The 25,734-nt window shown below is 49.1% G+C and overlaps 1 protein-coding gene and 1 long non-coding RNA gene across 4 annotated transcripts in view; one reads left to right on the top strand and one right to left on the bottom strand.

Moving 5' to 3' along the window:
- Positions 1-241: 241 nt before the first annotated feature.
- Positions 242-11,630, bottom strand: LOC132359026 (uncharacterized). The gene is made up of 5 exons (XR_009500691.1): positions 11,429-11,630; positions 10,108-10,241; positions 8,633-8,819; positions 8,195-8,385; positions 242-3,803 (listed from the first exon to the last, which is right to left on the bottom strand). It is a non-coding gene; the product is annotated as an uncharacterized LOC132359026 (long non-coding RNA).
- Positions 11,631-11,830: 200 nt separating this feature from the next.
- Positions 11,831-25,734, top strand: part of AKR1E2 (aldo-keto reductase family 1 member E2) — a 32,228-nt gene continuing 18,324 nt past the window's right edge. Inside the window, exons 1-7 of one of the 3 annotated variants that reach the window (XR_009500689.1) lie at positions 11,831-11,916; positions 13,956-14,099; positions 16,092-16,189; positions 18,079-18,152; positions 18,446-18,564; positions 19,574-19,656; positions 19,934-20,055. Coding sequence is in view for 1 of the 3 variants with exons in the window: in XM_059912228.1 (XP_059768211.1) it covers positions 11,878-11,916; positions 13,956-14,099; positions 16,092-16,189; positions 18,079-18,152; positions 18,446-18,519 (429 nt within the window). In the remaining 2 variants the exon portion in view is untranslated. Of the gene's footprint in view, positions 11,917-13,955; positions 14,100-16,091; positions 16,190-18,078; positions 18,153-18,445; positions 18,706-19,571; positions 19,657-19,933; positions 20,056-25,734 lie in introns of those variants that run through there. The other 2 variants (XM_059912228.1, XR_009500690.1) reach the window with 2 other exon arrangements.

Raw genomic sequence — 25,734 nt, 5'->3', positions numbered from 1 at the left:
AGAAAGTCATGGCACAAAATTCAGTCTTTCAGGCCCGGGGTGTACCACTTCCTCAGTCTTATCAGCCCCCCTCAGTATCACTTTATTTCTTCATGAAATCAGAATATTATAGCGTGTACTTCACAAAGTGTATGGGGTAGTTATGAGGAATAAAAAATACAGTATATAATGGACTTACCTAATAGTAGGAAACAGTGTAAGTACATTTTAAAGTGTTTATTTACTTGCAAAACAACCTTTATGCAATAGCGATAAGATCTATGATTATACCATATATGTAAAAAAATTACAGAAAATAACGGTAGCTTTGGATAATTTACTAAGTCAAATAGTCAAGAGATGCCAGAATTGAATTTTATATCAGTAATCTCAAGGGAATATGTAATCGACACATGGTGTTTATGTTGCAAAGATGAGGAAATCAAGTCAGAAAATTTCTCAGGTTCCTCTAATCTCCAAAATTCCCAACCTGATCCCCACACCTGGGTTGTATAATTTCAGGGGGTTCACCTAATACAAGCTTCTCTGCATTTTGATAAATGACCACTAGAGGGCAGGAGAACCAAACGAAGTCCTCATACCGTTCAACAAGATTGAAGTTCTGTATTAGAAGGAATACTAATAGGTAACTAATACGTAACTATTCTCAATTAAAAGGTAACTATTTTTTATCATACAGTTGTTTTTCCTCAGTTATATTTCCGAAATAAACAAACCCATCTCTACAGAGTCACAAAATATTTCCCAAGCTCAGGTGAAGCACATTCTAAATAGTAATCTACTTAATTTACAATTTGTGAATTTTTCTCTGCAACTATAGACAATCAGCAATAAAATAATTACTTCTAAAATGACGTCTTTTAAAACAAAAAATTAGCCCTACATTTTTTGCCTGTTGAAAGAAACATTAAAAGTGCCTTTTCTCACATTTCTTCAATGTATAAACTATTTTTGAAAATTAAAAAAGCTATGTGTATTATAAAAATAATCTCACAACATCCAGAATGTTTTAAATTATGTCATCTACCTCATTGCTCCATTCCACAGGTAACACTGCTAAGTTTCTCATATACTGTACTACAAAAATGTACTCTGCATACCAAGCATAGTAGATGGATGGGGAGAAAACATGAGGTCGCGCATGCGCCACACCTGTGCCCAAGTGGGGATGCACAGAGGAAAGGGCCCCACGTGGGAGAGGTGCGCAGGGGGTCCCTCAGGATCCTAGGGGCTCTCATTCCCAAAGCAAACCCTGGCCTCGGGGTACTGAACCCTCCCTTCTCCTCTGGACTGGGCCCACCTCTCGGGCCCTGGGCCAGTCCCTGACTCTCCTGCTCTCAGATTCCCCCGATTGTCCCAGGAGGGGATGGACACGGAACTGTGGGAGCCCCACTCGGTGTGGACACGGCCTGGGCTCCTGGCCCCCAGGCCCCCGGGTGGGTGGAGCAGGATGCGCTCAGGGGTGCAGGGGCCTCCCTCCCACATGCGGACTCAGCGCGGGGCCGCTGGCCTAGCGTCCAAGTCCACCTCCCGGCGCACATGCAGACCCCGGGCAGCGCGGGCACGAGACCCAACATCAGCATCAGCCGATGGTGCACTGAGCGCGTGAGCTCAGGGCACCAATGGCTCCCAGCCCGGCCGTTATCGCACAGCCCCAACGTCTGCTGCTCTGCGACCCCATGACCCCTGGGACCCCCGGGCCACCCTACTCCAGTCAGGCTGGCCGGAGACCTAGGAACATGAAAGTCACACAATACCCCCCATACACAACCTGCTGTCCTGGTCCCGAGACTCCTCCCCGAGGCCAGCGCGGTGCACGGCTGGGTCAGGGGGCCTAGAAGTAGCGTAGACACGGGCCTGGGCAGGAGAAGGTCAGGCCACCCCCGCCCCTCCTCCTCCACACCCGCCTCTCCCTGCCTTCTCTGGCAGGACCCCGGGACACGCACCGGGTACAGCCTGGCCCTGGCCGCGGCCCTGGCTGGTGTAGCAGCGGCTGGAGGGAGCCCCCAGAGGAGGTGGCCCCACAGGGAGGGCCGAGTGAGTGTTGGGGGTAATTCCTGTTATTAGGGAGCCCCTCCTGGGCACTCAGTGAGCTCACCCAAATTTATAGATGAGCCATGGCATGGGTGCTCAGGGTCACTCAGCTCTAAGTGACCAAGCCCAGCCAAACTGAGACTCTGAGAAGTCACCACGAAGATTGCCTGTCACGGGGCTGTGACTGGCCCCAGGTCAATCTGACCCCAAAGGCCATGCTGTGCCCAGGAGCCCAAGACGTGGCCCCTGAGCCCAGGCTTGGAGGTGAGTCCACTGTGGATGGGGGAGTATAGGGAGGGGCACTGCAGGCTGGGGCTGTGAGGAGGCAAGGGCGGTGGGGTCCATGGGTGAAGAAGGCTCTAGGGAGGCTGGAGGGAGGGAGGGTGATGGTGCACCCTGGGGAGGTCCTCTGGAAACGAACACATAGGGCTCTGAGCGCCAAGCAAGGAGTCAGGGGCCACTGCAGGTTGGGGGTGGGCAGGAGACACAATCCAGGTGGTCCGACCAGAGCATCTTAGACCTGGAGCGAGCTTAATGAGCATGGATCCCCAGGAGCCACCCAGGGCTAAGGAGACCGCCTCTGTGTCCTCAGGTGCAGCGGAGCGCTGGCGTGCCCCCCCTGGGTCTGGCTGTGCTGCTTGAAGGGCACCTGTTCAGGAGAGGTCTATGCCCAGAGAGGTCTGAGCGCGGGGACCACGCCCCACCCGTTCAGATGACCAGGGTGCTCTTGTGCATGTTGTCCTCCTCCAGGCTGACGGGCATGGAGCAGCATCGCCTGCCTGCTGGAGCTGTGCCCGCAGACCCGAGACACAGGGCTGCTGGCTGCGTGGGACAGTCACAGGCAACCACACTGAAAAGCAGATGCTGCTGGAAGCTGAGCTAATGCTGTGGATTTGGGGGGACTTTGAGGAGGGCGACTCCCAGAACAGTGGGGGATGGCAAGGGCAGCAGTAGCCCTGGACTCTGCAGGGCGTCACATGCCAGGGTGCAGCTTTGGGGGCTTCCTGGTTCCTTTTGTGGGTACAGATTGGGGAGCACTGAGAGGGGCTGCAGAAGTGCTGTCAGGGAGAAGAGGCGGGTGCTCAGCTTCTTTTCTTGGCCATCGGAGGACTCGAAGACAAAGCTCATGTTGATCCCCTTCACTTCGGAGCCAAAGGAGCTGCCAGAGTGCTCACTGAACTCTCTGCTGAGGGAGGGCTGCGTCTGTAATGTTCACAGGACTTGGGGTCCTGGGGTCCTGTGGACTTGGAGTTGCTGTTGGTCCTGGCTCTTTGATGGGGCCCTTGTAGCTGAATGGACGGCTGGCTTTGCAGTGGTCAGAGCCATGCAGGAGTGGTGCTCTGGGGTGCCTGTGGGCACAGGTGGCAGTGACCCACCCCCAGGGAGACACGAGGGAAGTCCTCGAGGACAGTGATGGTGGTGGGCACACACGCCTCCACACCCATGGCAGTGCTCCTTGGCAAAACTGAGCTGGTCTTTGGATCCCAGAGAACAGAAGGCGTCCAAGGCTGTGAGTGGTCTATGGAGGTAAGTCAGCCTATAGACTACTCATTTCTCGTATACGACACCATATATATTCTCAACAGCAAGAGAATTTCAGGGTAAAAGTGGAATCTGAGAGTAGCTTGGGCTGGTAGTGGGGCAGAAAATGCCCAGGTAGCTCAGTCTGCTACAGGCTGCAAGTACTTACCTGTCTGACCACCCAGACCCTGAGGAGCACAGCTCAGTGCCTGCCAGTGCCAAGCTGGTTAGAAGATGACCTTGGTGACCTAGAAAAAGAAGAGGAAAGTAAACCTAGAATTAGCAGGAGGAAGGAAATAATAAGGATTAGAGCAAGATAAATGGAATACAGAAGAGATGAACACTTGAGAAAAACAATGAATTCAAGTTCCTTCTTGAGAAGATTTACAAAATTGGCAAATGTTTAGCTAGATTGACTTTAAAAAGAGAGAAGACTCAAATAACAGAAACAGAAATGACAGTGGGACATTACTAATGACTCTGCATAAAGAAAAAGGATTGTAAGAGAGCACTAGGAAAAACTGTAGGCTAAGAAATTGGTTAAGCTTGAGGAAATGGACAAATTACTAGAAGCTGGCAAACTACCAAAACTGACTCAAGAAGAAATGGAAACTCTAAAGAGGGGGTGATCCTGAGTAACAAGATTGAGTCAGTTATCAGAAAGTTCTCAACCAAGAAAAGCAGGGAATCAGATCACTTCCCTGGTGAACTATCCCAAATATATAAGAAGATATGATGCCAATCATTCTCAGATACTACCAAAAAATATATATATATACACGAGGAAGAAACAATCTGTGATGCCTGCAATCTACCCTGATACCAAAGACAAAGACCTCACAAGAAAGGAAACTACAGGCCAAAATCCATTATGAATAGAAATGCAAAAATCCTTAACAAAATACTAGCAAACAGAATTAAGCAGTATATTGAAAGGAATATACATCATGATAAATGCAGTTTATTCAAGGAATGAAAGCATTGTTCAAGATGGTTAAAACTATCAACATAATACTCCATATCAGTAGAATGAAGGAATAAAACTACATGATCATTTCAATTGATGCAAAGAAAGCATGTGACAAAATACAAGATCCTTTCATGATAAGAGAGCTCAATAAAATAGAAGATGACTTTCTCAACATGACAAGGATTATTTATGAAAAACTCAAACCTACCGTAATACTCATTGATGAAAGACCTAAAGTTTTCTCCCTGAGATCAGAAGAAAGAAAGAATGCCTGCTCCCATCACTTCAACATGGTAATGGAAGTTAGGTCAGAGCAATTACGTAAGACAAATAAGACACCAAAATTGGAAAGGAAGGGAAAAGTATCTCTGTTGAGCTTCTACATAGAAAATCCTAAGGAATAAAAACAAACAGCAAAAAATAACCTGTTAGAACCAGTAAACATTTTCAGCAGTGCTTTGAAAGATTAACACAAACAGGTCGATGGAATAAAATTAAAAGTCAAGAAATAAATCTATACACGTATAGTCAATTGACTTTCCAGAGGTGTAGCAGGATCATTAAATGAGACACAGTCTTTTCAACAAATGGTGCCGTGAAAACTGGATATCCACATGCAAAAGAGTGAAGTTGGGGTGTTACCTAACACCATACAAAAAAATTAAAGTGACTCAAAAAGCTAAATTTAGGAGATAAAAGAATAGTACTCTCAGAAAAAAACATAAAGACAAATCTTCATGACCATCGATTTGGCAATGGTTTCTTATATATGACACCAAAGGCAAAAGCAGCAAAAGACTGATAAATTGAGCTTCATCAAAATTTAAAACTTTTTTGCATGCAAGGACATTCTCAAGAGACTGGAGACAACCCACTGAATGGGAGAAAAATATTTGCAAATCACAAAATATAAGGGTCATGTATCCAGAATAAATAAAAAATTCTTATAATTCAACAACAAAAGCAATCCAATTTAAAGTGAGGGAAGGACTTGAATACACATTTCTCCACAGAAGATATACAACTGGCCAGTAAGCATATGAAAACATGACCAACCAGGTCACTAATGGAGGAAATCGGGTTATTTCCAATCTTTTGCTCATGTGAAGAAGGCTGCAATGAATAACGGTGTACATATGCCAAGTGTAGAGGTGTTTCCATGGGGTAAATTCCCTGAACTGTGATTGTTGAGTCAAAGGGTAAAAACATTTGTAATTGTGTATAGATAGAGCTCCACTGCCTCTGTTGGAAGGCAACTTGCATTCCCATCAACAATGAATAAAAGTTCTATTTCTACAGCAGCTTCCGAGTATACCTTCAATTTTCTGGATTTAGTAATTTTGTCATAGGAACCTGAGCATATTTCATGCGTTTAGAGCTATATTTGTTTTCTTTGGAGTGTATGATAACGTCTTTTGCCCATTTTTATATTGCGGTTCTTCTCTTTCTTACCAGTTTCTAGGGTCTCTTTATTTATAGAGGCAGTTAGGCCCTTTGCCTGAGATATAAGTTGCAAATATTTCTTCCCAGATTATCACTTTTTCCTTTTTAGGTTACGGTGTCTTTTCCCTTGGTACAATGTTAAAATGTCAGTTCTCCCCCAATTTGACTTATAGATTCAGTACCATCTCTATAAAATGCCTCAGCAGAAATCTCTTTGTGGAAACTGATGAGCTAATTTCAAAATATATACAGAAATACAAAGGGCCAAGAATAGTCAGAATAATCTTGAAGAAGAAAGTTGGAGGACATACAATACTAGATATCCAGACTTTTAATTCAGCAACAGTGAACAAGGCAGTGCGGTCGTGGTGCAGGACGGACAAATGGAACGGTAGAAAGTACAGATTCCATCCAGAGGCCCACATACAGATACTCAGGAGTGCTACAAGCACAGCGAGGTAGGACCTTCTAAGGATGGGTTAACATGCAAAAACCAATCAATGCAACACTCTAAGAGAACGAAGGGAAAAAACCGTGACATCGGGCTGGAGACCTGATACAGCCTGAGGCAGGACATGAATGAGTTCTGCTGGCCGGCCCTGATTCTGGTGGTCTTTCCTAGCAGGTATGGAGGAAGAGGCATTTCCCAGATCAACAGCTGCTTGCCAGGTACCGGGGGATGTGTTATTCTGCTCAGGCAATGAAATCACACTGAGGAAGCAGCAACAGGAGTCAGTCACCGCCTGGCTGAGCTTACGATCATTCACTGTCCTTTTCCAAGATACATCCCAGGCCTCCTGTGCTCCAGACACCACTGCTGAGATGTCCTTGGGCAAATCGCTGCCTTGCTTTTTCCCAGGGTCCCGTTCTTGGGGCACAGGGGACAGGCACCTTGGCGCCTCTTGTCACATGTGAGGGACAGCTACAGTAGTTCACAGCGCACCTGCAGCCCCCGAGAATGTGCCTCCCACGGGGACAGGCACTCTTTCCAGGTGGCCCTTTGTCGGGTCCTTGTCACTGAGCACATACAGGGGCCCCCAAGTGCAGTCGCACTGAGCCTGTCTCCATATCACCTTAGAAGGCCACTGCTGGCCCCACTTCACAGACGAGCAAACTGTGGCTCGAATAGCAACACCTTCTCCGGTGACGGGGTCTGTCTGGCCTCAGAGCCTGTGCCTCGACCACCAGGTGGCACTGCCCCAGCCACGCGGCCGTCACGCATCCCTGCTCTCTGCCCTCACCCGCTCACCATACGGTCAGGGTCTTCCCTCCCCTTCCTCCAGGGTGAGCCTAGCGAGTTCCCCCCTTGAGGACCGGCGCTGTCTGCTTGGGGGGGCTCCAAGTCTGGGCAGACAAGACACAAGTGGCTGTGGCTTCATCCGACAGCCTCAGACCATGTGGGCCCTCCTGCCCGCAACCCACTTTGAGGCAGGTGAGGCTCTCCGGCTCCTCCCCGCCAGGCAGAGCTGCGTGTGACTGATGCTCGGGCTCGGGGTGGCAGCCCGCACTCCCGTGGAACCTGAGATGCAGTCTGAGCAGTGCTCCGTCTCCAAAGCCCCCAGCCCGATGCTCTGACCTTCCAGCAGCTTCCCTGAGGCCCCCACCCACCCCCGTGCTCTGTGAAGGCTTCCTCTGCTCATAGGAGCTCAAGGGTCCCGCTGTTGCAGCTGAGAACATGCCCTGGATGGATGCCTCGGGGGAGAGGGAACAGGCTGGCCGCGCCCTCCGGTGTCCTGGACAGCGGGGCTGGGTGCTCAGCTCAGAAGCTGCATTAAGATGCAGGAGGGGCGGGGGCGGGGATGGGGCCAGGACCAGGGCACGGCCTGCGATGGAGAGTCTGTGTACGCCCTGATGAATAGTCGTATCAATGGATCTTTGAAATATTGTGCAAGAATTTCTTTTGGATAAATTACCGCTAGTAAAGGTATACACCTGTGGGACTTTGACGGGTCCTGAAAGCTCTTCTCCGGAGAGGGGCGTCCCTCCAGGGCAGCTGATGGGGCCTCTGCTCCCTCACACTGTCACCAGAAATAAACACCCACCAGTGATGGTACCCAGCGCTCCTTGGCGGTGAGGACATTTGTGTGCATCCAGAGCAGGGAGGCGAGCATCTCTGCTGCTTATGGCCACGTGCATCACTTCTCATTTGAACTGCATGTGTTTGTTCTCTGTACCTTTTTTAAAACATTGACTTTTGAGAGTTTTTGGTACCACAGGGATGCTTACTTTCCTCTGGCTTTGGGTTCCGAGGAATGCTTTCCCAGGTTCAGTTGTCTTTCTACCAGTGACGTTTGCCTTGTTTTTGCTGGGCCTCTCTGGAGCTGGCCCTGGCACTGCAGTGATGCAGCTGGATCGAGGTCTTGAGATGGTACAGCAGCTGGCGCGGGAGCCAGCCTCACCGCGGGAGGGCAGTGGAGCTGCAAGAGGAGAAAAGGTCACCGGCGTGACTGCGCTCCCATGCACCTTCCAAAGACCACACATCCCGGTGCTTTCCAGAGGAGTCAGAGCCCAGGAGCCCACAGGAGGAAGTCTTCCCAGGCTGAGGGGGGGTCCCAGGCCAGTCTTTGCTCCTGGTCGGACAGCGGCCCCTGGGGGCTCCGCCCTGAGTGGCCCGTAGGGACCCCTCCTCCTATGCTCATGTGCGCCCACCCCTGGCCTCCTCACCCTGGGCTCGGCTCTGCCTCCTGGGCTCCTGGTCCCCCGGCTGGGTCAGAAGAAGGTAGGCCTGGGGCTCCAGGTCTGAGCCCAGCATGCTGAGCTGCACGTAAGCCATAAACTGCTTTAGGCCGAGGGTTGACAAAACTCCTCCGGAAACTGGTCCAGTCAGGTGCCCGGGAAGGAGCAGGTGGTACTGCAGGTAGAGGGTGGGCGGCAGAGTCAGAGGTCTGGTCTTTCCTTCCTTTCCACAGGCGCCCCTGTGGGCCCCGGTGTCAGCCCCTGCCCACCCAGAGGCCAGCCCCACCGCAGCCCGCCCCCACTTGGCTGCCAGGCAGGGGCTACAAAGAGTGTCCGTGCAGGAGACTCTGACCACCCGCCCCCTCCCTCAGGGAAGCCAGGCACAGCCCTCTGTCTGTCCCCTCCCCGCTGAAACATCCACCCCCGGGGGGCAGGGAGGGCTGCGCTGCTCTGGTCATTGCCCACAGTAGGTGCTCCATGTGCAGCTGGGCTCGGAGGATGGGCGGCAAGGCCGATGTGTGATCAAGATACCCGGCACACCTCTGTCCTAAGCCCTCAGATCGGGGAAGGGGCAGGCACGGCTGGGCTGTGGGTGCATGCATCTTCTCTGGGGACTGGCTCTGAGCCCCCAGCCTCCCCTCTGCTCCCTGGGGACCCGGGACCCCAGCCACAGCTCTCTGACTCCTTTCTTCCTGCAGGAAAAGCCCTCAGCCCTCTAGCGGGAATCACAAGATGTGAGGGATCCAGGGTTCTGCCTGAACCCCCAACCTCAGCCCCCAAATGTCACCCCGTGTGGAGACAGGAGTCCTCTCCTTGATGCCCACTCACTTCTTTAGTTGTTCCCGGGGTCCGTCCTCCTTCTGACAATGAGGGCAGAGGAATTCCTATCCAGAGAAGGCCAGGAGGGTGTCACACGTGTCCACTACCTGCCTTGATGTCCAGTGGGACTGGTGGACCCCGGACCAGAATGCAAGCCCAGGGGGGCAGGGATTTTTGTCCACTCTGTTCACTGAACTCTGCTAAGTGCTTAGAAAAGGGCCTGTGCACAGTAGGCACTTTATGTACTGTTGACAGAATGAACCTTCTCGGATGTCTGAGTGTACCTGGGGCCCCCCAGCCAGCCGCCAGGGATCCCTGCTCTGGCTACACCCAGGACAGGGGACCCCGCCCAACAGACAGAAATGGGAGAGAGCCTGGCCCACGGTCACAGGATAAGTGAGGCTTGAAGCAGAAACCTTCCTCATGGAGGAGAGGAAAATCATAAATAAGAACCACCACATCCTTCCCACAGGCCAGGCAGGGACTCGGCATTTCCCGTAGCTTGTCCCACTGAGTCCTGGCAGTAACCCTATGAGTTTGGTCCTTGTCATACCCCAGCCATCACATGAGCAAACCCAGGAACAGAGAGGTGAAGCGACATTTCCAAGACACACAGCTGTGCTGTAGAGGGGAGAAGCACCTACCTTTTCACCGGCAGGCCGGGGACCTGCTGGGTGCCAGTGACGTTTCAGCAGGTGGAGGGGAGGTGGGTCACAGGAGCTCTGCTCCGGTGGGCAGGCACCAGGTTCTCCAGGTTCAGGGCTGACTTGTTTTCATGCTGGGGTGGATAGAAGGGGGACAGTTCAAATAATGTAGGTAAACAGTAGGAAAATGCAAAAATACAGCCAGAACAAGAAGCCAAAGATATATATAAAGAATTTTCTCAGATATTCCTCCAAATATATGAAAAGTAATTTTGCAACTGACCAAGGAGGGGGCTGACTGGTGGAGGTAGAGGAAGGGAGGAGCCCAGACTCCTTGGGACCCTGGCCACTCAAGTACAAAGCCCCTGGGCCTGTAACCCCCAACACACACACACACACACACACACACACACACACACACACTGGGCCTTCTAGTGGGGATCATTCTAGCATCTGCTTCCGGATGTCATCAGGCCTATAAGAGATAAGACCAATGAAACCCCAGGCGTGATATCACACGAGGCTAATGCACAAACTCAGAGATGGATGATTACAGAAAGGGGTGGGATGTAGCTGGAACACAACTCAAAACTGGCGTGGGTTCTGGTCCGCAATCTTCCCCCCTTTTGGCCTTATGCCCTAGTCTCTCCCATGGAGGGGTTAAAATGAAATTCAGATACTCCCCTTCTCTGGCATGAAACTTTCCAAGGACCTCCCACATTTAGAATCAGGCCCCCAAGCGCCTCATCTCGGCCTGTGTGTCCCTCAGTCCCCTGGTACACAGGCTTACGAGATCCCTGGTGTCCTTCCCTGCGCCAGTTGTTCCGTTAACCACAGTGGGCACAACTGCCCCCTGGTGGTCACCGGCAGCACTGCAGCACCTGCGGGATCCAGGGGGTATCGGAGGGACCTTGGATCCTCCATGTCTCCCAGTTTCCCTCCACTGTCCTGCGACGTCCATGAGGACAGGAGGCCTCACCCCAGGCAATGACTCCGCCCCCTTCCACCTCAGGACTGGAGGCTCCTGCAGGGAGGGTCTGTTCCCTGGCCCCCGGAGGAGCGGTCCAGGGCTCTACCACGTTGTGCATTACCCAGGTCCCCAGGCTGTCCTCTGCTCCCAAGGGCCCCAGGAGGTAGAAAACATTTACAGGACTCAGCACAGCGGGTTACCAACAGAGAACCAAGGCCAACACACTCTTCTATGAAATCGTGGAACCCTCGGGGTCCCGCCCAAGCACATCAATTTGCAGAGGATGAAGCAGGTCTTCCCTCCCGTATCCTGGTGCCCCCTGGCATGGGAGTGGGAGTCTCGGGAGCCTACCCTCGTCTCAGGTGCTCAGAGCGGTGAACACAAGGCCTCAGACCCTGTCCTTTCCCCGCTGCCCTGGGGATGGCCCGGCCCAGACGACCCTGGGAACCTCTGGATCCCCGCCCAGCAGCCCGGCATTTCTCCGCTCCGGACGCTGTGCGCCGCCGGCGTGCTGCTAGGAGACGGGGTGCTGGGCCTCCTCCCTCCTGGACCGCAAAGCTCACCCGGCGCGTGCGCACATTCTCTCCCCAACGCCCTACCTTCGGTCTCCGCCCATGTGGGCGTGTCCACTGCCCGCGAGCGCTTCTGGCTAACCGGCCGCGTCGCCAGCCAATCAGCGTGTCCACCATCGGTGCCGCCGGCCAATCGAAGTGTCCACCACGGTGCCGCCAGCGAATCCGGGCACCCATTACGGTGGCGTCCCTCGGAGCCGCGCGGCAGCTGCAGAGGTGATCTGAAGCATGGAGAAGATACCTGTCCTGGGCCTGGGCACCTGGAAGGTGAGGTGGCCCTGTGGTCGGGGAGGGGCGGCGCCTTTCCTCGGCGCTCCCTGACGTGGAGGGGCCACCTACCTGGACACCCGCGGGGACGCCCCCGGGACACCTGCCGCAGCCTCCGCAGGCCCAGCTGATCGCCCGCACCTGCCGCGGGGCTCCTCCTGTGTTTGAAAGATGGAATATTTAGATATCAGGTTTTCTGAAAATGGAGGTTGTCCTTATTCATATTGAGTCCCAATCATAATTATTCAGAAATAACGTGTGGGAAAGCCCAGAAGAAAAGGTGGTCATGCTTAGATAAGGGCGGGAAGATTGGCAGTCACCTCACAGATCAGAGCAGCAGCCAGCCGGAAGATGGGGAAATGTCTGTATCAAAGAGACAAGGAAATGCTGTCATTGCCAACTTGGTTTTAAAAAGAAACATTGAAACTTTGTCTTCTTGCCCGTGCAAAAACCTGATAGTGGAAGTACTTTGGACCTTTCTCTACTTCGGACTTTCTAATTCCTGTCAGTGATTTAGACATAGCACTAACTAAAAAGCCTTTCAAATTTGCTTTCTTTTAAAACTTAGTCTTTGGTAAAAAGATATTCATTTAAGAAGTCACATAGGAAGTTATTGGATGAGTAGGAATTCGAATGATCTACCCTTGCTCATCAAAATATTATTTAAATTATTTCTTCTATCAACTTAACTCGTAGAGGCCAGGGATGTAGTTTAATTCATTGTGGTTTGGTAAAATGAGTTGGAATTATTTCCTCTTTACCTCTTGTCAGAAAGATTTTGTTTTAAAGTGGGATGAATTCTGACTTGAAAATTTTGTAGAACTATGTGTGTGTTGTGTTTAATTGCTTCATTTTAAAAATAACTATAGGACAATTGAGTTTTATTTCTTCTTGAGTTAAGTTTTTCTAGGAATTTTTCCATTTTATTTCATTTTTCCAAATTGTCGGCTTCTAGTCATTGATAATAATTTCTTAGATTTTAAATCTCTATTTTTATCTATATGTACTGCTTTTCTTTCATGTCATTTTTTAAAAAATTGGTCTCCTCAGTCTTGTCAAAAGTTTGTCTACTTTAGGGAATTCCCTGGTGGCCCAGTGGTTAGGACTCCACGCTCCCACTGCTGGGGGCCCGGGTTCGGTCCCTGGTTGGGGAACTAAGATCCCACATGCTGTGCAGCACAGCCAAAAAAAAAAAAAAAAGGACAACAACAAAAAAGTTTGTCTACTTTATTAAGATTTTTCAAAGAGCTAACCACTGGCTTTGTTGATCTTCTTTATCGATTTTTGATATTCATTCTTATTTTCATAAGTGGTTCTTCTAACTTTGAGGTGGACACTTAGTTCATTAGCTCCCAGCCACTCTGAATGTGTTCTTGTTAAATGAAGATCATTATACTGATGCATCCCGTGGGGTGATGTCAAGTTCAAGTGAGAAAGCGCCTTGTGAGCTGTGAAGCCCTTTGGGAACATGGGGTTTAATGGTCCTGTGAGCCATCCCGGGCCTCTTCCCCTGGTTCCAGGCCCCTTGCCTGCTAGAACAACCCCGTTCACAGTGAGCGTTTTCTTTTCCGAACTTCCACATTCCTGATAGAGTCCATCTCGTTCCTTTGGGTCTGGCAGATGCTCTGTGTGATGGATTATCTTTGTGTGCACATGTCTACCTTCACACTTGGGCTGATAGTCTTTGTGGGTAGAGGGTGAGCCTGTACCTCCTTGCAGCTCACCTGTCATCTTTATGCATCCGAAATTTATTTATTCCTGTGTTCCATTCTGGAAGCACGGCCTCTAGCTCAGTTATTTGCAAGCACTAAAAATACCTAAAGCGTTTTCCCCAAATACGTAAAGGAATTTGAACTTAGATTAACTATAAATCCTTTCTGACTCTGACATTCCCAAATTCTAGGACGAAGGGATAGGAGTACCAATTCAGTAACTTCATTTTTTACGGATCATTGGCTGTGCATTCTAGAGTGCAAAGGGGGAATTAGGGTTGGCCTCTCCTGAATGTGGGTGGCTTACTTCTGTTCCTCGTTTTGCAGGTGGCCCCAGGGGAAGTGACGGAGGCGGTCAAAGTGGTGATAGACGCGGGCTTGTACCACAACGAGAATGAGGTTGGAGTGGGGATCCAGTGCAAGGTCAAGGAGGGCATGGTGAGGCGGAAGGACGTGTTTATTGTCAGCAAGGTAGGCCTTCCCTGGCAGAGAGAGCGGGGTGCAGGCAGCTCACGGCTGGGCCACGAGATGGGGGGAGCAGAACAGGGGGGGTTTTCCGGTCTCCTCACGGGAGCTGATGACTCCACCTTGAACCAGACGGGACAGGACTTCTGCAGCTTCGTGCAGATGCTGGGAGTGGTGCGGTCAAGGGGTCGGGGACAGCGTGACAGGCAGAGGGGACCTCTTGAGCAAAGGTACGGCGTATGGGACAGCGCAGGGTACAGGGGCCCATAAGAAGCTTGACGTTCCTACATCGAAAAATGTTAAGCAGCAGAGAGACGCGAGGCTGGGGAAACGGATGGGCCAGACGGTGGAAGTCTGGATGCCGTTTGAGGAGCTTATTCTTTTCCCCTTAGACAAAGGAGCACCGCTGAAGGCTTTGAGGTAGGGAGCTTGTATTCTATGTAAGAGAGACTTGTGTTGTGTCGAGGTGGTTGTAGCCGCTGAAAGAAGCACGTGTTTGAACAGGAGGCAGGAGACAGGCGACAGTAACAGCTGTCGAGACGGGGGTGATGACGGCCTGAACTAGGACGCAGGCCAGGACGGGACAGAGAAAGGCTTGTGAAGGACAATTAGGAGGCAGGCCCTGTGGGAAGTGCTGGGGGTAGACCCGGATGGTGGAGAATTAAAGAACTCCCTTTAAGCACTTTATTTTAAACTTTTTGTTGAAGTGTTAGGTACATACAAAAAAGTGCACACGTAAGAATAGAGCTTGATACAGTCTCATGAGCTGAGCCCACCTCTGACCAGCATGTGGATCAGGAAACAAACATGACCAGCCCCCCAGAGGCCCCCAACTGTGCTCCTTTCGTGTCCCCCCCTCCTTCAGAAAGGGCAGCCACTCTTCAGATTTCCAACAGCATTGAGTAGCTTTAGAGCTTTATATGGATAACATGGTACGTTCCATGCTCGTTTGTGTCCTGGTCCTTCACTCAGCGTTGCACCTGTTAGATCCTCCACACCCACGTGTGACCGCGGGTCACTGTTCTTCTCACTGTTCCTACGTGATGCTCCACGTGGGAACACACCGCAGAGCAGTTGTCCATTCTGTACTTGATGGGCACTCGGGTAGTCTCCCATCTGGGGGTATAAAGAATAGAGCATCGTGTCCTTTCTTTTCTATGAGTAAACTTTTTAACTGAAGTGTAACAGATACAGAGATGCACGTGGGGTCTTGAAGGGCAAAGCCCACGGCGTTTCCACCAGTGAGCCCTCGCAAGCACCCAGCACCAGAGCAGAAACAGAACGTCGTCCAGTTCGGGAAGCTGGAGGGTGTGTTTCCTAAGTAGGGTTGTGGACCCCCCAGGAATGCTTCTCCTTCAGGGTCTCTCCTGATGGCTGCACCCAGCACGTTCCTGGTTCCCCCTGATTCGCTGAAACGAGTCTCCATCCGGTCACTTATGACCTGGATCGTTCGAGAATTCAGAGTGTGGAGGGGACAGGGATCTCCTCTCGAGCTTCTCAGAACGTCCACTGGGGCCGCTGGGGCGTGTGTCTGTCCCTTGTGAGCTTCACTCATCCACTCAGCAGATATTTATTGAGCACCTTCGGTATGCCCAGCTTATTCTAGATGTTCAGGAGATGTCTGTGAACAAAACAAAATTGTACCAAAATCCCTGCCTTCGTGGAGCTTACATCCTAGTGGCAACAGACAGACAATAGCAGAAAATACAACATAGAAGACGTCAGGTAATGATACACATGCACAGAGGGAGTGGGAGGCCGTGGTTTTTACCTAAAGTGATGAGGGGGGCCTGACTCAGCAGGTGAGGCTCGAGCGCTTCTGACACAGGTATTCACAGCGGGCTGGCGTCTCAGGGATCACAGTCTAGTCTTTCCACTTCACAGCTGTAGACCCTCAAGGTGCGTCACCTAGCTCATCAGTGACAGAGTCAAGACAGGCATGTAGGACCCCTTTTCTGGTGGACTGTTTTCCCTGGTAAGCTGTGATTTTCTTTGTAGATCGAGTGCCACCCATACCTGACTCAGAAGAACCTGATCAGTTTTTGCCAATGGAGAAATGTGTCCATGACTGCTTACCGGCCCCTCGGGAGCTCCAGGTAGGGATGTGCCAGTGGTCCTGAGTCCAGACCCAAGCAGGAAATAGCTTCGCCCTCCAGTTTAATGTGGGGAGTTAGCGGAGGGTTTAACGAAGGCCTGGGCGGGGTGTGGAGGGCCCACAGGCACCTGCAAGGGGTAGGGGGCTGTCAGCTCCCTAGGCCCTCCGGCTGGGGGAGGGGCTGCTTTGAGGGGCTGCCCCAGCTGAAAGCGAGCACTTTGCAGAGCTCTGGACCAGTGCATCTCGTCCTCTCCTGGGCCTCTTGACGGGACGGTTCACAGACATGGTTCACGGACACCTCCATCTCCATAGGAGCCAAACGCCACATGCCATCTTCCCCAGAACCTGCCCTGCCCTACATGAACCAACAGGCCTCCACCCACTCAGCCACCCAGACCAGACTCCTAGACATCACCCCTTTCCGATTCCCCCAATCCAATCCATCAGCAAGATCCACTGATCATTCTTCCAGAGAACCTGGAGTCGGTCTCTTGCTCTCTGCTCTCACTGTTTGCCTTAGTCAAGTGATAACTCTCGGGTTAGGGGATCAGCCTCTGAACTCCTGCCAGACTGAGGGAGGCACCCCAATTTGACCAGGTCACTTTCTTGCTTAAAACTCCTTCAATTGTTGGCGTGGCCTGCGAGTCCTGGCTGATCTGGCCTCTGCCTATTTCTGGCGTCATTTCTTCCTGCAAACACTCTCTACATTAATCACTTGAAACTCCGTGGGTTCCTGGAACAGAACATGTTCTTTCTAGTCTCTATGCCTTTATATATGTTCTTCTCTTTACCTTATCATCTTTTTTTGCAATCTGGTTAACTCCAATTTCTAACATAAGGCTCAATTCAGCAACACCTCCTCCAGGAAGCCCTCCTGACTCCCCTTATTCATGTTTGGTCCGCAGCCCTTGTCACACTCTCTTGTCCCTATTTTCTCCTCACTCTCTCCACTTGTCAGAGCTCACCGAGGGCAAGCACTGCATCTAACTCGCAACTCTGCCCAGCCCCTCGCTCGGTGCCTGGGACATGTCAGGGGTCCAGCGGAGGCTGAAATGGTGGCACTGTTATTACCTGTGTGTTTCCCACTTGAAATGGGGCACATGTGTTTGAACTTGGCAGCAGCAGGGGAGTTCCTAGAAGGCCGGGTTGTATTCCACAGCTGAACCCAGGCAGTGGAGCCCTTGGGGGAGCAGGTGGGGAGAGCCCTCCACGGCAGGGGAGCCAGCTGGAACCCTGGGCCCACGGCCAGATGAAACGGACTCCGTCTGCTCCCCTCAGTAGACTGTGGTGGCTGTTTCTAGCGCAGTGCTTGAAACCTAGTAACTGCTTAAATAATGTTCCCTGGGAGATGGCTCTCCAGGGTGACGAGGGCCTGTCCTCTGCTGGGCAGAGGTGGAGGGACAGAACTCAGTCACCGTCTTCAAACTCTCTACACTGAAGGTTCACAATCTCAACTTTTTCTTGGTGTTTGAGGTGAACCTGTCTGAAATCATCATCATCAACAACAATTATTTATCAATGGTACACTATTCTATGTCCTACAATACAGGTCAGAGAGGTCAGAGAGCCTTTAAATGTCAGAGGGGCAAAGCACAGAGACCCACTGCCTCATACGCTCTGATGTTGCTGCCTGGTTCTTGAGAAAAAGCACCCAATATACGCGAAAAGCAATGTGTCCAGCTGTCTCCACTGAAATGTCAACAGTGGTTTCTCTAAGATGGTGGTATTTGGGTGACAGCTGTTCTGCATCATTTAAGTTTCCTATGCTGAGCAAGTATCGTGACCAGACAAAAAATACATCTAGATTTTGCATTTGGAGAAAGTTTGGTGTTTTCCTAAAGAAGGAAGCGTACTCATTTGATCCCGTGGCCCCTGTGCTCTTCTCCCCAGTGAGGGGGGTGCACCTGATGGAAGACCCTGTGATCCAGATGATCTCTCAGAAGCACAAGAAGTCTGCAGCTCAGGTAGGTTGGGGCCGCTGCGTCCTTGCTCCGATGTCCCCTTGTTTGGGGATCGGACACGTTAGTTCTCCTTAAGCCGTCTGCAGGTCCCCCAAGCTTCTCCTGCTAGGGCTGCTCAGAAGATGCCAGTTTGGTTTCTAAAGGACTTAGAATGAAAGCACTTGTAGTAAAAGCTCCTGCTGCCCCTGGCTTTTGGACTTTTACTGCACGATATAGTATGAACCGTCAGGGAAAGTACTGAGCTCTGACTCCGATGAGGCCCTGTATCTGATATTAGACTTTTTTTTCCCCTGCAGATTTTGATCCGATTTCAGATCCAGAGGAATGTGATAGTGATTCCCAAATCCGTCAACCCAAAGCGGATTCTTGAGAATATCCAAGAAAGCGTTTCCTCCTTTCGAATCGGCGTCGGAGGGTTTGTCATCACCCGCTAGCTTGGGGCAGGAGGTGTGCTGAGCGCCGGAGCCAGTATCCCTGTCCCCTGCGGCTTTGACACCAGGGGCAGGATGAGGCCTCAGGTGCAGAGACTGGCCCTTCCCAGCCTGGGAGCTGGCACATGTGATTGAATGGGGTGGGGAGAGGGGCTGAGTGGGCAGGGGTGTGGCCAGAGCTCTCTTGGGGATGCCCGCCCAGCCAGACGCCCGCCCCTCACCCCAGTGCCACCCAGCGACGCTGCACCCAGGCTGCCCCAGCCCTGACGACTCGGGCCCTCCCCGAGCTGTCCACTCTTTCCTCTTAACCCAGATGACCCCTGGCCCCAGTTCTCCCTCCAGGCAGAACTCCAGTTGTCACTGATTCCTGATTTCTGCTAGACTTCGGGCAGAGGGCCCCCTGCAGGTAGAGGCTGGGCCATGCGTCCCCTCCCCTCACTCTGCGCACCCCTGCCCCCAGCTCCTCAGCTACGGCTTCGGAGATGGCTGTCCGGGGTGGACGGCTCTTACTGTGGGCGAGGGTCGTAGTCCGCAAGTGTGTTAGGGGCAGAAGGGGGGAGGGCAGCTCAGAATACTGCTTTAGAAGGAACAGAAACAAAAATTACACCGTATGTGGATACTGTGAGCATCAGCGGTCCCGGGGACCAAGGGTCTCCCTCACCAAGTGTAGAAGAAATGTTTTTGGTTTTTGTTTCTTGGGATTGTGTGTGTGTGTGCGTGTGTGTGTGTGTGTGTGTGTGTGTGTGTCTTTGCATGTTGGGAAAAATTCTTTTCTGGAACGTCCCTTACAACTATAGGCCGAATGCAGCACACACCTGTCTTCCCAAGGATTCCTAAACAGCCAAGGCTAAGCCGGCCGGGATGGTCAGGGCCCACGTGCCTTTTGGTCCAGGTGTCACAGAAAGTCCCGTCCCCACAGGTGTTGCAGCTAACGTAGCTCAACTAAATGTCCACTGAACTAAATTTCCTATGAATGTTTCCTTTTGGTTCCAGGTGTTCGATTTTGAATTATCAGAACAGGATATGACTGACCTCCTCCACCCGGACAGGAATCTCCATTTGTCTACATTCCCCATGTAAATACGGCTGCTTTATCTCCTTCCCAAGTACAGAGAGCGATGTCCGGATTGCATGATTGCTTCCTGCATAGGCGTTTATTATGTACATGTGGAGTTAATTAAGCTTTCTCATAATTCTCTCCTGTCTGAGGATGGGCCACTTTGGAGGTGAATCATAAAACTAATTCAGTACACTAGGGAGTTTAAAAATACGTAACTGTATCTTTTGAATGTTTCTCTTAAAAATAATAATCATTCTCTGCTTCTATTTTTGATTTGTTTTTCTGTTTTTCAGAACTGAAAACCACAAGGACTATCCCTTCAAAGCAGAGTACTGAGGCCCTCCTTGGCCGGGACAAATCCTCGCCGAGGCACAGGCAGCTCTGGTCAGGGATGCTGGGACGCAGTTGGATTTGGGTGAGTTCCTGCCTGCAACGGAAGTTCCCTGAGAAATCCAAGGAACTGAGTGTGGTCTGTGCCTGAAGGAGGAAGCTTCGTGAGAGCGGTGATCGCTCTCCACTGTTGACTTAAAAAAAAAGCACAACGTGAGAGTCACAAGTTAAGTTTTATTTGGGGCAAAATGAAGACTGCAGCCTGGGAGACGGCATTTCAGATAGCTCTGAGAAACTGCTCCAAGGGGCGATGGGAGAGCCAGAATATATAGGAGTTTTGCAACAACGGGCAGGTGGTCTAAACGTCAAAAGATTATTATTAATTAAAGAAAACCAGATATCTCAAGTTAAGGAATTTAGCGCTTTTCTATGTATGGAAAGATGCAAGAGTCTGGGCTCACCGAAATCATTCCTTTGATATGCATCTCAGCTATCTGGGGCCTGTATCCTGTATTTTCACCTCCTGAGTTTCCTCAGGGCTCACCGCAGGAAGTGGCTGCAGTCTGATGGCTGCTAGATGGCAGGTATTCTTTTCAGCCCTGAGTTGCCTTAGGGCTCACTGGCTCACGTTGAGGGCTGCAATTGTTGATGACTGTGACATCATTTGTTAATTGATATGACAGGAAATATTCCATTTGTAAATATTATAAATATTCCATTCCATTTATAAATATTCCATTTATCACCACCGAGAACCCATTCAAGTCTTAAGAACCCCTGGAACACACAGTGTGATGGGGTTCTTACAAGACCTGCTGTGCCGACTGTACTCTCAAACAAGGATATTTGATGGCTCATGAATGATTTGCCTTTCACATTAAAAAAAAATTGTGTTATGGAAATATTTAATGGTCTACAGCATAACAAACCTCCACCCCCATCACTGAGCTTCAGCAGTTATCAGTCCTTGGCCCGTCCTGCTTTATCTCTGCTCGTCTGTTCCATGCCAATCCCCTCAGATGGTTTTAAAGCAAAATCCTTACCTTCAGACAACAAAACGGTGTGCTCAGCAGCTGGTGTCTTTTAACAACATGCACCCCCCCATGCCCCCACTCCCCCCCCAGCTCTCACCCCACCCGCGGCCCGTTGATTCTAACATGCAGCCAGAGGGGAGGGGTTTCCTATAGCCTGGGAAAAAATATTTCCAACCTGTCTAAGAGATAAAACAAAAATAATGAAACTATAAAACAGTTCTTATATACAAGAAAATGATAAATTCCCAATTTTAAAAAGATGATATTGGAGGAACACAGTAACTAACAGTTATTGATTAATTACCATGTACTAGGCATTTAATCCACAGAATGCCCCTACGTGACAAGTACCCTTTAAGAAGATAGGCACATGGAGGTCGAGTAATTTCCAAAAATTACTTAGTTGTAAAGGTCGAAGCTAGGATTTGAATCTCCAAAAGCCAATGAGCAAAGTAATAATAGAAATAAAAATTGAATTGACAGTGACTTTCCAGTTTCCCCACTCAAAATAAAACAACAGACAAAAAACAAACCTCCAATACATGGGAAGTTTTTTTGAAAAATAGCACTTTCAGTAAATTTTGGTAGGACTATAAATTTATATAGATCTCCTGGAAGCAATTTGGTATTACATTTCAAAGTCTTTAAAAATGTGAATATTAAATGATAGCATTTGAGCTTTTAAGCCTTGAAGTTTAGGAAAAAAGAGTATTCCCTTCCCCATATTCTCAAGTTAGAGTATGTATGTTGCTAAAGAAAAGTTGTATTTATGGTTAATCATTTGCAATTGTGGAGGTGATCTCGGCTGGCCTCAGCTTGCAGTGGCTTGAAACAGGGTTTCAGTTCCCTGCCAGTGATTGAGGTCGGGTCGAGGCAGTGAAAGCACCAAATCCTAGCCACTAGACCAGTGGTCAGTGACAGAACCCTGGCCCTACGGATTTGCAGAAAAAGAATTCCCACAAAGACGGAAAGTAGTGAAACAAGTAAGGTATTTATTAGGAGAAAAAAGTACATGTGGATAGACACGTGGGCGGACTCAGAGAGTCGCACCCTAATGGCAGTTTGAATCACTTTTATGGGGCATTTCTTACGGGTTTCCTTTGACCAATCTTTTTTTTTTCTAATTTTATTTTATTTATTTTTTATACGGCAAGTTCTTATTATCTATTTTATACCTGTTAGTGTATATATGTAAATCCCAATCTCCCAATTCATCCCACCACCACCAACCCCCCGCCACTTTCCCCCGTTGGTGTCCATACATTTGTTCTCTACATCTGTGTCTCTATTTATGTGCTGCAAACTGGTTCATCTGTACCATTTTTCTAGGTTCCACATAGATGCATTAATGTACGATATTTGTTTTTCTCTTTCTGACTTCACTCTGTATGACAGTCTCTAGATCCATCCACGTCTCTACAAATGACCCAATTTCATTCCTTTTTATGGCTGAGTTATATTCCATTGTATATATGTACCAAATCTTCTTTATCCATTCGTCTGTCGATGAGCATTTAGGTTGCTTCCATGACCTGGCTATTGTAAATAGAGCTGCAATGAACATTGGGGTGCATGTGTCTTTTTGAATTATGATTTTCTCTGGGTATATGCCCAGTAGTGGGATTGCTGGGTCATATGGTAATTCTATTTTTAGGTTTCTAAGGAACCTCCATACTGTTCTCCATAGTGGCTGTATCAATTTACATTCCCACTAACAGTGCAAGAGAGTTCCCTTTTCTCTACACCCTCTCCAGCATTTGTTGTTTGTAGATTTTCTGATGATGCCCATTCTAACTGGCGTGAGGTGATACCTCATCGTAGTTTGTTTTTTTTTTAATACATTTTATTTATTTATTTATTTTTGGCTGCATTGGGTCTTCGTTGCTGCACACGGGCTTTCTCTAGTTGCAGTGAGCAGGGGCTACTCTTCGCTGTGGTGCGCGGGCTTCTCATTGCAGTTGCTACCCTTGTTGCGGCGTATGGACTGTAGGCACGCGGGCTTCAGTAGTTGTGGCACATGGGCTCAGTAGTTGTGGCTCACGGGCTCTAGAGCGCAGGCTCAGTAGTTGTGGCGCACAAGCTTAGTTGCTCCGAGGCATGTGGGACCTCCCTGTACCAGGGCTCAAACCCGTGTCCCCTGCACTGGCAGGCGGATTCTTAACCACTGCGCCACCAGGGAAGCCCCCTCATTGTAGTTTTGACCAGTCATTTTGATTTGCCTTGTTCAAAGTCCATATTTGGTGTATCTCAGGATTTTCTCATGTGTGCACAAGCATCTCTTAGCCAAGATGGAGTCTACTGGAGAGGCCTATGGGTAGTGAGCATTAGTTGTCATCACTTAGCATTACTCCCCTTTTGACCTCCAAGGAGCCTTTCTGCGCATGTGTAGTCGGGGAGGTCTCCGGACTTGGCGAATGAAGGATAAGTGGTCTCTTATCTTCTATCTGAGCACGGCCCAGCCTCCTCTCTATATTGTCCTGTTATTCCTGTCTAGGAGTATCCGGACAAGGAACGAACTCAAACCATTTGCCCTGAGGACCCATCTGTCTCCTGCCTCAGGGGCAGATTAAAATTTGAATTTAAAAACACTTTCCGGAAAGTGTTTTTCTCCCCTGGGGTTCATCTGGTCTTTTTGACCTCATGACCCCCAATTCTCAATAATCTTACCATTTGGTAATAGCACTGCCAAATCCCAGGACTGGCATGGAGTTTCCAATGTTCATTTTCATAGAACGGGTGTGTATGGATCCAGCCACTGGTTTTCACCATCCAGACTCCTGTTTTTATTCCCACTTCCTCCAGTCTGTGCTCTGGGCAGAATTTTATCTTTGGATTACACAGTAAATGGTGAGAGTGCCTAAGGCTAGCACCACATCCAAATTCTTTTGATTAGAAAGGAATCCAAAAGGGAGGAGGGGGTGTGGAGCTGGTGACAGTTTTCTAGTTGCTCTTTTTACAGTAAATTTTATTTTGTGAGAACTGTAAATTCACATGCAGTTGAAAGAAATAGTACAGAGAAATCTCGTGTCCCCTCTGCTCAGCTCCCCCCAACGTTACCATCTTGCAAGATGAGAGCCCCATGTCACGACCAGGATATCGACAACGATACAACCCACTGAGCTTATTCAGATTTTCCCAAATTTGTGCTGGGTGTGCATTTAGTTCTGTGCAATTTTTTCACCTATGTGTTTCATGAATCGTGGCCATGGTTAGGACACAGAACTTCTCCATCACCATGGGCATCCCTTTTCTAACTGTTCCCCCCTCTCTTCTGCCCCACTCTCTCCTTTAATTTTCCAGCTTTCTTGAGGTGTAATTGACAAATAAACTGTATGTGTTTTAAGTGTGCAGCGTAATGATCTGATACACGTGCACATTGTGAAATGATTCCCACAATCAAGTTAGTTAACTCCCGTCACATCACATAACTCCCTTTTTTGTGTGTGGTGAGAAGGCTTAAGATTTACTCTAACAGAGTAAGTAGTAGATACTAGTGCCATAAATATAAAAATCAATTTTTTAAATTAGAATAGTTATAAACTAAAAGTACTATCCTCATTGTCAACTCTATCGGTTGATTCCATGAAAGGACATTGGATGAGATTCATCACCCTTTCCTTTTTTTTTCCCCAGCTTTAATGTTGTATAATTGACAATTAAAATTATAGATAGTGGGCTTCCCTGGTGGCGCAGTGGTTGAGAATCTGCCTGCCAATGCAGGGGACACGGGTTCGAGCCCTGGTCTGGGAAGATCCCACATGCCGCGGAGCAACTAGGCCCGTGAGCCACAACTACTGAGCCTGCGCGTCTGGAGCCTGTGCTCCGCAACAAGAGAGGCTGCGATAGTGAGAGGCCCGCGCACTGCGATGAAGAGTGGCCCCCGCTTGCCACAACTAGAGAAAGCCCTAGCACAGAAACGAAGACCCAACATAGTAATCAATCAATCAATCGATCAATAAATCTTAAAAAAAAAAAAAAAATTATAGATAGTGATGATCTGATATGCATATACATGGTGAAATGATCCCCACACGAAATCAAGGTAATTAACATATCCATCAACTGTCAGATTCCTTTTTTTGTTTTTGTTTTGGTGGGAACCCTTAAGATCTATTCTCTAAGCAAATTCAATTATACACTACAGTGTTTTTAACTACAATCAGCATTCTGTACATGAGAACCTCAGAACTTGCTCATCTCATAACTGAAATTTGGTACCCTTTGACAAACATCTCCCTATTTTCCCCACTCCGATCACATGCATGTTAGATCTTTTGTTATTGTTCCACAGGTCCCCAAGGCCCTGTTCCTATTTTTTAAAAAAACCTACTTTCTCTCTCTTGTTCCCACTGGGTAATTGATATCGCTTTATCTTCCAGCACACTGATTATTTCCTCTGTTCCTTCAAATCTACTGAGGTTATCCACTGAGTTTTCAATTTTTATTATTGTATTTTTCAGTTCTAAAATTACCATTTGGTTTTTCTTTATGTCTTCTATTTCTTTGCTAGGACACTCTATTTCCTTGTTGAAACTTTTTACTTTTTCATTTGTCCCCAGTATGTTTGTAATGGCTTGTTGAAACATTTTCATGATGGCTGCTTTAAAATCTTGGTCAGATAATTCTAATACTCAGTCATCTTGGTGTAGGTATCTGTAGCTTGTCTTTTTTAATTCAATTTGATGCCTTGTTTTAGATATAATGAGTAATTTTTAATTGAAATCTGGACA

The sequence above is a fragment of the Balaenoptera ricei genome, chromosome 2, assembly GCF_028023285.1.
Source record: "Balaenoptera ricei isolate mBalRic1 chromosome 2, mBalRic1.hap2, whole genome shotgun sequence".
In the NCBI taxonomy this organism is placed as follows: domain Eukaryota; kingdom Metazoa; phylum Chordata; class Mammalia; order Artiodactyla; family Balaenopteridae; genus Balaenoptera; species Balaenoptera ricei.
The sequence above is the reverse complement of the archived record's forward strand: the minus strand, read 5'-3'. Positions and strand labels throughout refer to the sequence as shown.